Source organism: Amblyomma mixtum, chromosome 5, assembly GCF_055824585.1.
Source record: "Amblyomma mixtum isolate Tamu chromosome 5, ASM5582458v1, whole genome shotgun sequence".
In the NCBI taxonomy this organism is placed as follows: Eukaryota; Metazoa; Arthropoda; class Arachnida; order Ixodida; family Ixodidae; genus Amblyomma; species Amblyomma mixtum.
The window spans coordinates 14,572,764-14,585,831 of record NC_143016.1 but is presented as its reverse complement, the minus strand read 5'-3'; the positions used below and the strand labels follow the sequence as shown (position 1 = coordinate 14,585,831).

At 47.8% G+C, this 13,068-nt stretch overlaps 1 protein-coding gene across 4 annotated transcripts in view; it reads left to right on the top strand.

The window, feature by feature from the left end:
* Window positions 1–1,308: 1,308 nt before the first annotated feature.
* The window catches only part of krz (beta-arrestin protein kurtz), a 42,095-nt gene continuing 30,335 nt past the window's right edge, over window positions 1,309–13,068 (top strand). For 2 of the 4 annotated variants that reach the window (XM_089543413.1, XM_089543412.1), the window contains exon 1: window positions 1,309–1,615. Coding sequence is in view for 2 of the 4 variants with exons in the window: in XM_089543410.1 (XP_089399536.1) it covers window positions 2,168–2,205 (38 nt within the window). In the remaining 2 variants the exon portion in view is untranslated. Of the gene's footprint in view, window positions 1,616–1,757; window positions 2,206–13,068 lie in introns of those variants that run through there. The other 2 variants (XM_089543410.1, XM_089543411.1) reach the window with 2 other exon arrangements.

Genomic DNA, 13,068 nt, shown 5'->3' with positions numbered 1-13,068 from the left:
AAGGAGCGTGCTAAACAGCTTATTGAACCATAACTTTTGCTCATGAGTAAGCACGGCACAGGCACAAGGAGAATAACGGGCATGCGCCCGAAACGCTGTGTGTGCGTGTGCGTATGGCGTTCAGTAAGTTATGACCCTAAGTACAGTGCAATAGACATACATCTTGCAAACAGTTAAAAGTGGCTTTCTCCTCCCATTCAAAATTGGGCATTTACGCTGCGTTCAAGGTCGCTATGGGCGTCCATGGCCGAAGCGAAAAGACGGCGTCAATCACTGTGCTGTGATCGCAGTTTTGACGAGAGAACGCTGGCAAAAAGAGAAATAAATAAAATCATATTTATGAGCTCATGAAGAATGCACGCGTAGACTATGCACCGTACATATGACACTTGCACAAAGTGGACAGCTTTTCCTTAGGCATCACTTTGGAAGACGACCCGCGGGCCGGTCGGCTATTTGAAGTCACAGATGAGTAATGAGCCGCTGAATGGGATAGGTGCGTGACGGTACATCAGCTGGGTTGCTGCGAATCTGAGTACAGTACTGGGTTGGTATGTCTTACACGGACGTTTGGGTAAGTCAAAGGTTTGTTCTTGTTCGGTGCCCATTATGTTGACCCTTGAACTGAAGAAAAATCGAATGGAAAGTTTTTACGAAATGTTACGATGAACGCTGACGGGGACTACAACACAAGCGGCTGCCTGGATCTATTAGTGGGATTCCGAAAGAAAGAGAGCATGACGAGCATGGCCTGGAAGCATAATAATCCTCTGTATAAGACATCCTCAGCGGCAAGGGTGAGGTTGGAAATTTTTCGGTATGAAAGCAGAGTTCTGTTGTTTGAATATACATCAGGCAAAAAAAAAAAACGATAAACGAGGCCTAATATGACCAGACGTCGTGTGAAATGAAATGAAGATAATTTTTCAAGGCTATGCTTTCAGATTGATGAGCCCCTTGTAAAGCAAAAATATTAACTGTATTGGAATTTGAGATCTTCAGGACCAAGGCGAACCGACAACCCTCTCGTCGCTTCCTATTCCCATGCTTCGTACGGTGCCCCTTTAGAACTTACGTCGCTCACTGTGCAACCCTGATCGCATACGCATTATACTTATGCACTTATACAGCATCAACTAGGATATGTCAGGCTTCACGCATCGCTGCACCGTTTTCAATTTTGGACAGAATCTGAATGGCGCGCAATAAAAGTTCACAAAATGGAGCGCTGCGCATGTGACCCAGCTGGTCCAACCAGCGTGAAGGAAGGAGTCTGTTATGATTGGCCGTGCCCTCTCGGCTTGTGTTGGTCCGCAGCGCCGTCTGTCCGTCCGAGCGCCTGCGCGAGTCCGTCCGTGTGCTTGATTTTAGCCGCTGGGAGTGTCGGATGCGCGGGCGGGACGCCGCCCGAGGAATAGTGTTTTTCGTGCGCGTCGGGCGCGGCTGTCGAGCCCAGTGAGCAGCATTGATGCGGACTTTCGCCTGCGGGCACCCACACCCGAGGAGCCGGCAAAGCACACCTCGTCCCGACTGACAAGCATCCGCCATTGCGCCGTGCCACTTTGCCGTTGCAGCGCCCACCTCGGAAGCCATCCGTCACCACCTGCGGCTCTCGGTACGACAGCTTGCTCTTCACTCCAGCACGCTCCGTCAGGCATTGTTGCATGACGGCCCGAAGACAGCGCGCGATTTGCACGCGCATCGTCCGAGCTGCGCGTTCGCGTCCTTTTTTTTTCTCCGGCAAACTGCGGCCCGGCGCCTTTTGCTATATTTTTTCTTCGCGCGCTGACCGTGTAGGCTGGCCAAGGCCGGCGCTTTAAACGGATGTAACCTTCGACTCCTCTGCAACAACAACGTACCGCGAAACCGGCAATTTATGCCCCTCTCACGGCTGCCTTTCGAGCGTTGCAGGCGAGGAAACAGCATGGGACCGGAGCCATTTGACGCAGGGCGAGTGCGTCATTGACGAGCTCTTTCGACCTGCAGGCTACACACGCACAACACTTGTGCAGCCGCTGAAAGGCCGTTAGTGCGCCTTGTGTCGCCTTCGAGGGACAGTGGCGGAAACGAGGCGATCGAAGCGTCCGTACGTTGCCAGCCGCACGCAGAGACAGCACGGAGCGCGCACTAATCGGCTGTCGGCGCTAGGTGTCAAAATGCTGAAGAAATGAATGGAGGTACGCTTTGTCTGGGACGCTTGCAAAGGTAAACTCGCGTTGGTTCATCCTCTGACCCCGATAATTGCCTTCCTGTAGGCACTCGCGTGCGTGGGTTAGGACACTCCGGCTGTATATATTCTTCTGTAGAATTTGCAGTAACGTTGCATCTGATTTTTCCTTCCCTCGAGCTCTCTTTCGTGGGAAGGCTGAGTGTCGGAAGCCCTTCAAAAGTTTTGAAGATCTAAAATCGGTCACGCATATCTCGCTTAGGTCTATTTTTACTGAGAGCAGATGCTGGGCCTCCGAAAAACGCCTAGCCTGCATTGCAAGGGCACATATAAACTTTTCACTATCAGCGAGCGCAGTCTGGCTTCGTGCCCCTGACCGCGATACGAAATCTCACATTCGACATCGCCTCTGATATTTGAATGCCTGCGATCATAACCTTCGCTTTTCAGTGTGTGTGTGTGACAAATGCATACCCGGAGCTGCCAGGCAGCAATGTTAAAACTGCTGGAATATGATTATACTACTGTGTTAAAGCAAGGCAAACTCCGGATGTAGGCAATGCGTATAACAGTGCTGTTGCCTTTCTGTGCACGAGTGAACTATGTAAACAGCAAAAAAAAAATCCACTGTCGCGGTTAAGTTTGGTTTAAATTTTGCCGGAAAAAAAAAGTGAATTCTGTTTTTTTTTTTTTACTACGCTTATTGGGGTTCTGTACAGGACATTTTGGTGAACTCCTCTGTAAAGAAATATGTTGCTGTAAAATTTTCCTGCAGTAACTAGGAAGGCTGTGAAAAGTCCATTGTTTGTGAGGCGTCGAGTGTGTGTAAATACGCATTTTGCAGTGGTGAAGCGGAGAAGTGAACTGATATAGTACGTGCGATTTTCCTTTTTTTTTTTTTTTCTGCGATCAGAAAAGTTCGAATGAAAAGATTTTGAGATTTCGCTTTTAGATTTGGATGTCGGCTATGAATCTCTCCAGCTAAAATATGGCAACCATGTTGAAGTTACAACTCGTGTCTCTAAAGCTGGGGCTAAGTTCTCGAAGCACCTAAGAACGGTTAATGATTGGCTCACGGCTGTGACGTCTGGAATAGGTAGCGCTCGACAGCCAAACTGTCGACCAATCACGAACATTTTTCACGCGCGAATAGTTATGAGCACTATGATGAAGCAGTGCATTGAATGAAGTACCGCGATTCGGCCGCTGTTTTTTTTGTTTTTTTTTTATGCCGACCGTAATCGCGCTAACGCGCAAATTGGCGTAAATTTTTGTTATTTTTGCCTTGCACGCGAATAAATGCAGCCGCGCGTTAACCAACAGTTTTAAGGATATTAAATATTCAAAATTATCAGACGCATATATGATGTGTTTATTTCTTTACTGAAATAAATTTACGAATGTAGTCCAGTAATTCTGGGGAATTTATTAGGAGTGAAGTTTAAACCACGTCCAGCTTTCTCGGGCAACCATTCTGAGAATTGGAAAATTGTAAGGCACTGTTATCGAAATATAGAAGATAATGCTCCATTATTCTGATATGTAGCAAAATCTTTCTTTTACCGTGTTTCCACCGATCGCATCGAACAGCTAGCTGACTGCCATAGAAAAACAATGGGGAACGCTTTTGACGATAGCGAAAACGGGAATATAAAGAAATGTACAAGACTGCTGTCAGGTGATCTGCGCATATATTGATTGTTATAGCGAATTCTTACATTATATGAAAAAATTGTTCGTAAACGGTTTCCTGCTCAGAAAATCTTTTCTCCAGAAAAGCTGGGTATGAAACAGTCAGCGTAGCGTTTTTTTTTTTTTAAGCATGAAATGCTTTTAGCTCCCGTTGTCGGCAGTGTGGTGACGTCACGCCGAGACCGAGAGCCATCATCCGGGCACTGAATTCCAGTCATCCGGGCTCTGAAACGAGAACATCCGGGCACCGTACGAGACTTAACGAGATTTAACGAGACTCTCTAAGCCCTCCTACGCGACCGGCATGCAAGCGCCGGTTGGTCTCCAAACGAGACAAAATATAACTGCTGCCAGTGCCTTCTCAATGTTTATCAAGATATCAATGGAGCTGTGGGTTTGATAATGCACGGAATTATAATTTCAAATTTCTAATAACGCGTGCAAAAAGCACATAAATGCCACGTTACACTTCGTTCTCATACGTGCTCTTAGGGGCTTCGCGCATCGAAGCAAAGCCGCGCAGGCGCACAGGGGCCCGGGGGAGAAGCGCTGCGTTCAAAGGGCAAGACATCGCGCCGAACGGGTGGTGGCGTTCCTCCCTTCCTTTACGGTGCGGTTCGGGTGTCCACCGAGATGGCAGAGAATTACTGCGCCATTTCCTTTCCTCAAAAAAACCTTGCGTTCAAATGGCAAGGCATCGCGCTGAACGGGTTGTGGCGTTCCTCCCTTCCTGTACGGTGCGGTTCGGGTGTCCACCGAGATGACATTAGGCCCGTAAACATTTCATGCTTACTCTACTCTCGTTTACGGGAGAGGCAGAGATTTTTTTTTCTAGCCGTATGGATGTACTCCGGTGGATATTCGTTGCGATTACGATTTTCAATCCTTAACTGATTGAATTTCTGCCCTTCTTGAAGTGGTGTCGGGGTTTTTGAACGCGGTTTCCTCTTTCGCCTCTGTGCCATCTTCGGGGCTCAACTATGTGCGACTGTTGAAGTGACTGTTGCCGCGCGCTTGGAAGGTTTGAGCGATTAAAAGGAGCGACTGATTTCAGGCAACTTTTCCAAGAGGCCATTGACGACACGAACCTGATGGCTCGTATCGGACCGATTCGGTCGTTCTCACGTACCGCAATGTGGAGTACATACAGGAAATATGCGATGTTTGTTCAACGCACAGAAATGCGCAGAAAAACAACCTGAGCCTGCCTGTTAGGAATTCCATGTTCGTAGCTTCACTACATCTCTTTCGCATAGCTCCCCGACAATCCTACCATTATTTCTCTCTATTAAAAAAAAAAAAAGGCTGCCAGATTGTTTCACGTCCTTTTTGTGTGTGTCGTGCGCGTGTGTTATGCTTTGCTATCGAGTTGTTCGCCGCTTTCCGTGGACGTGACGTCACGGCTAGCCTTGAACAGCGTACGTCGCGTGCACGTGCTACGAGCACGGAATGAAAACAGTCGCGGCGAGCCAAGAATCGCGCGCGTGCGCCCGGCGACGATGATTTGCGCGCATTCCGGCACGCTCGCATGTCAAGGAAGGTCAGTCGGCGCAGAGGCCGGAGTGTAATCAGGTTGTGAGCGTACTCTACTGGCGCGATGCCCCGCCTGAGAACGTCGTCGTCCATCGCCTCTCTCTCTTCCACGGCTTAATATACTAACTTTGGCTGAGGGAAGCGTTGCGGCGTTGTACACGAAGCGTATAGACCTCCTCCATGTTTGCAAACAAGCGAGGTGGCGCTGCAGTCGCTAGCGGCTCGCGGTAGGCAAGAGGCCAGGGAGTGGCGTCCAGTTGAGGTGGTGCAGCGCCGGTTTTCAACGCTTGTAGGTGCGTTTTGAGTTTCTGAGAATCATAGCAATGGTTGATGCTTTCAACTTAGTATTCCTCGAAGTACACGGGCTCGCGTTGGCCATGTACGGCGTATTTCGACGCACTGTATTGTATTATGGCTAGAAAGCGTTTCCGCCGTTGGTTTCTACCCTAGGCATTGAAAAAAATAAGTTTTTGACACTCTGCACTAGCCAGAATGATTTTATCTCGGGACAGTAGTGAGGGAAGCACTGGCGTTTTTTCGGCAGAGAAGACATGCGCTTACCGTCTGTTGACACACGAGTCGCGCAGTGCTAAAAGAGGGACAGCGTCGATTGTGTCCCGATCTCATCTGTCTCGCGTAGCAGCTGTTTTTAGCCGTCAGATCAGGCACCAGCCAGGCCGACTTCTCCCCTTCATAAACTAGTCGATTTGGTGAAAAATTTGGATTCCTGAAATTATATTCTTTCCTAGGCCTGGGTCTTCTGTTTGGTGACGAAAAACTACAGCAAACATCAGTAGAAATTCATAAAATTGCGGTTTTTAGATCTGTGATCGTCAAAAATTGTGAGGTAATGGGGTTTATAATGGTCCTGGCTCGTCGCGAATTCTGCGGGTTTCCGACGACGGAGCACCACAATGCTAGCTAGCATCACTACGAAGAAGAGGGTTCAGAGGCTTCGTTGATTTCAGTGCCGCATTTCTTTGACCAAAGCGAAAGCGAAGAGGCTATAAACGAGGGAATAAACTTAAAAGTTTGTTTTATGATCTACCACATTTTCTGCGATTGGCATCACTCACCCCTTCGTAAATTTGTAATGAATGTAAATAGAATGATTCCAGAGACGTTGAGGAGTGCAATAAATCTCTCGGCTTTTTTTTTTTTTTCATACATGCATGCATAAGTACAGAGAATCTAAAAAAAAAGTAATACCGCCATCATAGAGTATAGGGCTTTGGGAACATGCTGGCGTAAAAAAATTTCCGCCCTTTCTACTTAATTATTCAAGACACGGGGTGCCTTGGCGAGGGTGTTAATTGTAATTACCCAAGAACTGCACCAGGTATAGGTGAAAATAAAACGCATTACTGAAATTAGCAGAGCAATTTCATATTTGCACCAAATTTGGTTACATATTTCATGCATCAATAAAGACAACACATTTCACTGCCTCATCCCATCTCGCTACGTGCCTCTGTTGGTAGCCAGCCTGCGGTTGCTTCTTTCCAAACAGGCTTCGCGGTCATGTACTACTTCATGAAGCAGCTTACGACACATGCACGATGCAATGAAAAGCATATGGCCTTTAGCACAAAAGTACGCTGTTCGAAGCTGCCAACGTGACCGCGCAAGATTGTCACAACTTACCAGACTTCTTTCTACTAGAATCAAATAATTATGTCGGTCATGTTCAGAAATAGTTTTAAGTATATATTAAATGCCCTAAAACGTGCAATTATATTTTCGTATAACTTGTACACACGTTATAACATGCTGTGCTATAAACAAAATAACGCACTCCTTGGTGGCGAGTGACCCTGCCGGCGCCCGTGCACACCAGCTAAGGGTGATAAATACGTGCTCAGCAACATACATGCTTTTTTTTTCTTGTGCAATTTTAAGCGTGCCATGCTGTTGTTCAGGTGAATGAGCGCAGCAACTTCCCTGCTATGAAGTAAGTTGACTGGCAGCGCCGGTCACACCCAGACCTCGCGCTTTTACTACTGCGGCCCATTTCCTAATGCGGTATTTATTTGCGAGAAACCTATTAAGGCAATCTAATTTTCTGTTTGATGATACTACGCGGATCCAACAGTGACGCAGCTGGTCAGTGCATGCTGCTTCTACAGTGCGCAGCGCAGGCATGATGCAGTCGCCGGTAGCTGCGGCAGCTGCGGTAGGCATGGGCAGGCGGAACCTGTTTTGCCTACCGCGCGAAAGTCGCTACTGACATCAGCGCCGCCGCATCTTCGTGACGTCGCGGGGTGAAGGAGGTCTATACACAGTCGCGCCCCGTTAAAGGGGCTCTGAAACACCTTCCCGAGGTGAGCACATCAACTCGCTCAATCACTGCACTGTGTTGTCACGAAAACCTGAGCCAAATAATACACTTCTACACGCAGCAGAGGACCCACAATCACGCGCGAAAGTTGGCGAGCCCGTCACGGCTACTTTTTCATGCTCGCACCCTCCTCCGTCGCTCGCAGGATTCTTTCAGATCAGGCAGCTGCCGCGGAGACTCTGGAGACTCGGGAAGCTCCGCCCCTCGGAGGCGGGGCCGGCGGAGGAGCGCCGACCTTCCAGCGTGAAAAAAGTGACGAGAGCAGAGGGAAAGGCGCGAAGACGGTGAAATTCAAATAACGTCCCAGACATACCGCAACTTTATTGGAGCCCCTTTTAGAGTCCCTTTAAAGAACCCCAGGTGGTCGAAATTTCCTTGAGCCCTTCACTAAGGCGTCCCTCATTGCCTGAGTCGCTTTGGGACGTTATACCCCCGTAAACCGAACCTAAACCAAAACCCGGTTCCCGAGCGAAAGTGTCCGTAAAGCGATTCGTTCGTAATAACAAATCACGAAGGAAAAAAAAAAAACGCTTTATGATTAGGGTCTGCTTCTCTGCTTAACGAGGGGCAGTGAAGTGGAAGTCGGGCAATCATGGAAGCTCCAAGGGCATTATCCGGGTCGCCATTATTTTTAAAATTGTCCGGTGCTGGTTCAGCACCTTTTGAGCGCCTATAGTGGTTAATGAAATGCGTAATGGCCCCTCTTGGTGTGATGAAGTATCTGTTTACTTCACAAGAGCTCTGCACTCACTCGGCTGACAGCTGCTGAATGTAGTTTACAACGGAGCGCACAAAACGATTTTTTTTTTCGCAGTCACTCGTGCAATGCGGTACATGGTATAATACTCGGCGACCGGGCACCTTGCCATTGTTAAGCGTGAAACAACACACATAGAAAGGCCATTACCACGGCATTTGCACTTTCGAACTGCCCTTCGCTGGTGTTCTGCACTGAGAATACAAGGGACGGAACATATCTCGCAGAGCCAGTCGGGATTTTGTTCGCGTCGTTGTCGATAGTAACGGGAGAAAAATACATGGGTCCCAATATGCTCGCTCCGTGCATTGTCACCCTGTCCATTGTCCAGGCAGCGAGTTGCCGTAGTAAATACATTGAAAAAGTTTGGTCCCCAGAAATATTGTTCTTAAGTCGAGTCGCCCACATTAACGGGGGTCGTCTATTAACGGGGCACGATTGTACAGCTCGTATAAAGTTCGCAAAAACTCACCCTGGGATCATTCCACGCGAAAGGAGACGCGCCATATTCGTGACATTTTAGATTTGGCTGAAAAAGTTCTTATTAAGACAAGTCCCAATAGAGGAGAAAAATTTTAAGACTTCCGCATTTTTCAAAGTAAATTTGGAGTCTAGACTTTGAGACAAAGCCTTGTTATAGCACTATTAGCGCTAAAGCTTAAAATTGCTCTTGTGTTGTTCTGTAATTCAATTACAGATTTGTCGATTTCTGCGAAAGTGGCCACATTGAGGACCTGGAAGCGCTATGTGGGCAGCGGAGCTAGAGAAAACAAAAGTAGCCGAATGGTCAGCGCATTTAATTAGTTTCACATATCAGAAAATTGGAAATGTACTTTTTGTTGTTGGCGAGAAATGATTTTTTTGAAAAGGAGTCGTATCGATGTGGCGACCAGGCTCCTACCCAGCTGGCGACACATGGCGGCGTCCCGCTGAGTGAAACACGGTCCTTCGATGGCATTCGGTCAGCAGACGATGTATATACTTATTCAGTAGTCAGTCAGGCGAAGCATCGTCATCCACCCGAATTTGAAAAGGCAGAAGCTGCTCTATCAGCCTGGGTTGTCCAACCGTTCCTATGCCATGCAAAATAACCTTTAAGCAGCCGGCATCTCAATGTTCCTTTAATTTGCAACGCTGTTCTGATCATAAGTGAAATTGTGTCTGGTGGCATGCTGTTTAGCATGTGCGAACTATATATGCATGTAAAGAAAAACGGCACTGCGGTACAGATATTGCGCCCTCGACGTGCGATGCGCATATACAGGGTGTCTCATTTATTCCGCTGCGAATGGTTTATTAAACATTGCATTCGCTGTGCGCCACGGCTTTGGGAGTTGAGTAATCTGGCCAGGCGGGTGCCTGAATCAAGCGAAATGTAAATAATAGATGCTTATCCTGCGTTTAGGTCAGAACTGTAGGGAATAACATGGCGCACCCGGTATACTGTGAGCATACCGTCCAAGCATATTCTTTAAGAATAACTGAAGTGGTGAAATCGCTCCATTGCGCAGTCTTATCACGATGTGTTCGTGCTGATGGCAGCTACTAATGCTTTTATTGAGACTGAAAATAAATGTTTTACCCGACCTTAACAGATGCTGGTGCCACATCGCTTCGACTCGTTTTTAAACATTTATTTCTCGCCAACAATATAAAGTACTTTTATAATTTTTTATATGTGAAACTAATTGAATGGGCTGCCCATTTGGCTATTTTCGTTTTTTCTAGCATCGTTGCCCACATGGCGTTTTCTGGCCCTCGATGTGGCCGTTTTCGCCAAAATCGATATATTTGTAATTAAATCACACAACAACGCAAAACAGTTTTCAACTTTAGCGCTAATCATGCTATAACAAGGTTTTAGACAACACTGCAAAAAAGTTGTCTCAAAATTTAGACTCCAAGTTTACAATAAAAAATGCGGAGATCTTCAAATTTTTCGCCTGGTAAGCGCTTCTATTGTGAACCAGAACGGCGTCATCCACGGTTTATCTTTTGGGGCGCAACAGGGCATCTCAATACCTGACTACATGCCGAGAGAAACTTTCGCGGCAAGAAACGGTTCTTGAACAATAATTTTGTAAAAATGCCCAGATTAAGGCGATTTTTTCTTTGGAGCAAAAATTTCTTAGAAGAAAAAAATTTTTTTTTTTCCTTCAAAGGAAGGCCTTTACACTTCTTGGTTTGGTTTATTGGGGTTTAACGTCCCAAAGCGAACTCAGGCCATGAGGGACGCCGTAGTGAAGTGCTCCGGAAATTTCGACCACCTGGGGCTCTCTAACGTGAAAACTCGCATCGTACAGTACACGGGCCTCTAGAATTCCGCCTCCATCGAAATTCGACCGCCGCGGCCGGGGCCGAACCCGCGTCATTCGGGTCAGCAGCTGAGCGCTATAACCACTGAGCCACCGCGGCGGCTCCTATTGGGACTTGTCTTAACTGATATGAATTTCTTCAGCCAGATCTAAAATGACTAGATTTTGTCGCGTCTCCTTTCGCGTGGAATGACCGCCTGGAAAGCGCCTGGAAGAATTCACACTCCTGAAAGAAAAAAAAAAAACTGGAAAAGTCCGAGTTAGGTTGGCGCTGCCTTTACACGCAGGGCAATCATTGAGTGCAGGAACATACCATGGTTGGAAGTCGCCTCGGATTTGTGCGTCAAGGTGCTCGAAGTGGTAAGGGAATTCGATCTACTTAGGACAGGAAGTGACCGCTGATCCGGGTCATGAGAGGGAAATAACTAGAAGAATAAGAATGGGGTGGAGCGCATATGGTAAGTTCTCTCACTCATGGATGGCAGTTTACCAATATCCCTCATGAGATAACTATACAACAGCTGTATCTTACCGGTACTCACCTGTGGGGCAGAAACATGGAGGCTAACAAAGGGGTTCCACTTAAAGGGACACTGAGGAGAAATTGAAGTTGGCTTGTATCGGCAGAATACCAGCTCCTGATTACAAAAACGCCACTCACACTGACAACAAAGCTCTTGTAACGTAGAAAAGAGCAAGAACCAAAATACAGGTATCGCCGCCACAGGCCAAACTCGCAAGTACAAGCCTGATGACGTCATAGGACAAAGCAGTGTTGCTAGAACAAATGGTTCTAGCAACTCTAGGACCCGAGAAGCCGCAAATCACTGAGGCGCAGCCAATGCATGCGCAAATCTCCTTGACGTCGCCAGATGGCGCCACGTGCCCGGCAGCTACGCGCGCGCCTGAAGCATCAGGACCAATCAGCGCCCGCTCACCGTCGTTAGGGGGGCTCCCGGTATTCCGCTAGCGGTAACAAGGTACACGGTATGCTAAAGGTGTCTATTTGAGAGAACTTCGTTGACAACTTCGAGAACGAGATCCATCGTAACGCTGGCAAAACGCCAGTGCAAACGTAAGCGAAGCGACGGTAGCGACGGCCGCAATAGCCGATAGATGCCTTCAACGTGCGGCCGGCGGTAGCTTTCGTTTCGGCTGCTGCTAGGCCGCACTGCTGGCCGTCAGAAATCACGGAGTCTGCGTTACGTCATGTTCAGGTCATGTTTCACGTCACTTACTCCTGTGTCGTCATAGGAGAATGCCAAGTTTGAATCAGAGCGGCAGGAAAAACTTTTTCAACTTCGAATCCAAATTTCCTAGAAATAAATGCATCTTTCGCTTCCGGCCAAGTGGCAACACAGCCATGACATGCCGAACTATCGGATTTTGCTGTGAAAAAAATATTAATAGTGCTCTCCTCAGTGTCCCTTTAAGTTAAGGACAACGCAGCGAGCTATGGAAATAAGAATGATAGGTGTAACGTTAAGGGACCGGAAGAGGGCAGAGTGGGTGAGGGAACACACGCGGGTTAATGACGTCCTAGTCGAAATCAAGAGAAAGAAATGGGCTTGGGCAGGGCTTGCAATGCGAAGGCAGGATTACCGCTGGTCCTTAAGAGCAACGGAGTGGATTCCTAGAGAAGGCAAGCCGGATGAGATCAAGAAGTTTGCGGGGATAGGGTGGCCGCAACTGGCACAGGGCAGGGTTAATTGGAGACACTGGAGAGGCATTTGCCCTGTGGGGGGCCTACTCCGCGGTTGAACCAAAAAGGCCCCGGTTGAACCAAATTGTTCGACTTGCGAGGATAGCGACGTGGTTGTCAAAGATAGCGAATAAATAAATGCACACCCGTCCGAATTTCTAACGCTCTCTCCCATATCCCTCCAATTAGCCCTGCCCTGTGCCAGCTGCAACCTGCAGACTTCCTAATCTAATTAAATTTTTGTAGGTTGCTGTTATAATTTGTGGCTGCGCCGACCGTCAGAGCGGCTTCTGATGGGCTTGAAGTTCATGGCCGTGCATGGCCTCATCGGGGCCGCTATCTGTATACACGCTGGCCGCGTCATACTTTCAGACAGTTAATTTTGAGAAACGCTGTGTCCCGCCCGAGACAGGCCATACTGCGTAGCGGATTCTGTTTTGCGCATGCGCTGTAGCTCGTAATGCTCGAATCCGCTTTGCTGCAAATCTAAGCCTTCCTGTATGCGCACTTGCATTGTTCGGAAGTTTATTGCGGAAATCCCAGGCCGTGTTGCACGACTGTTCC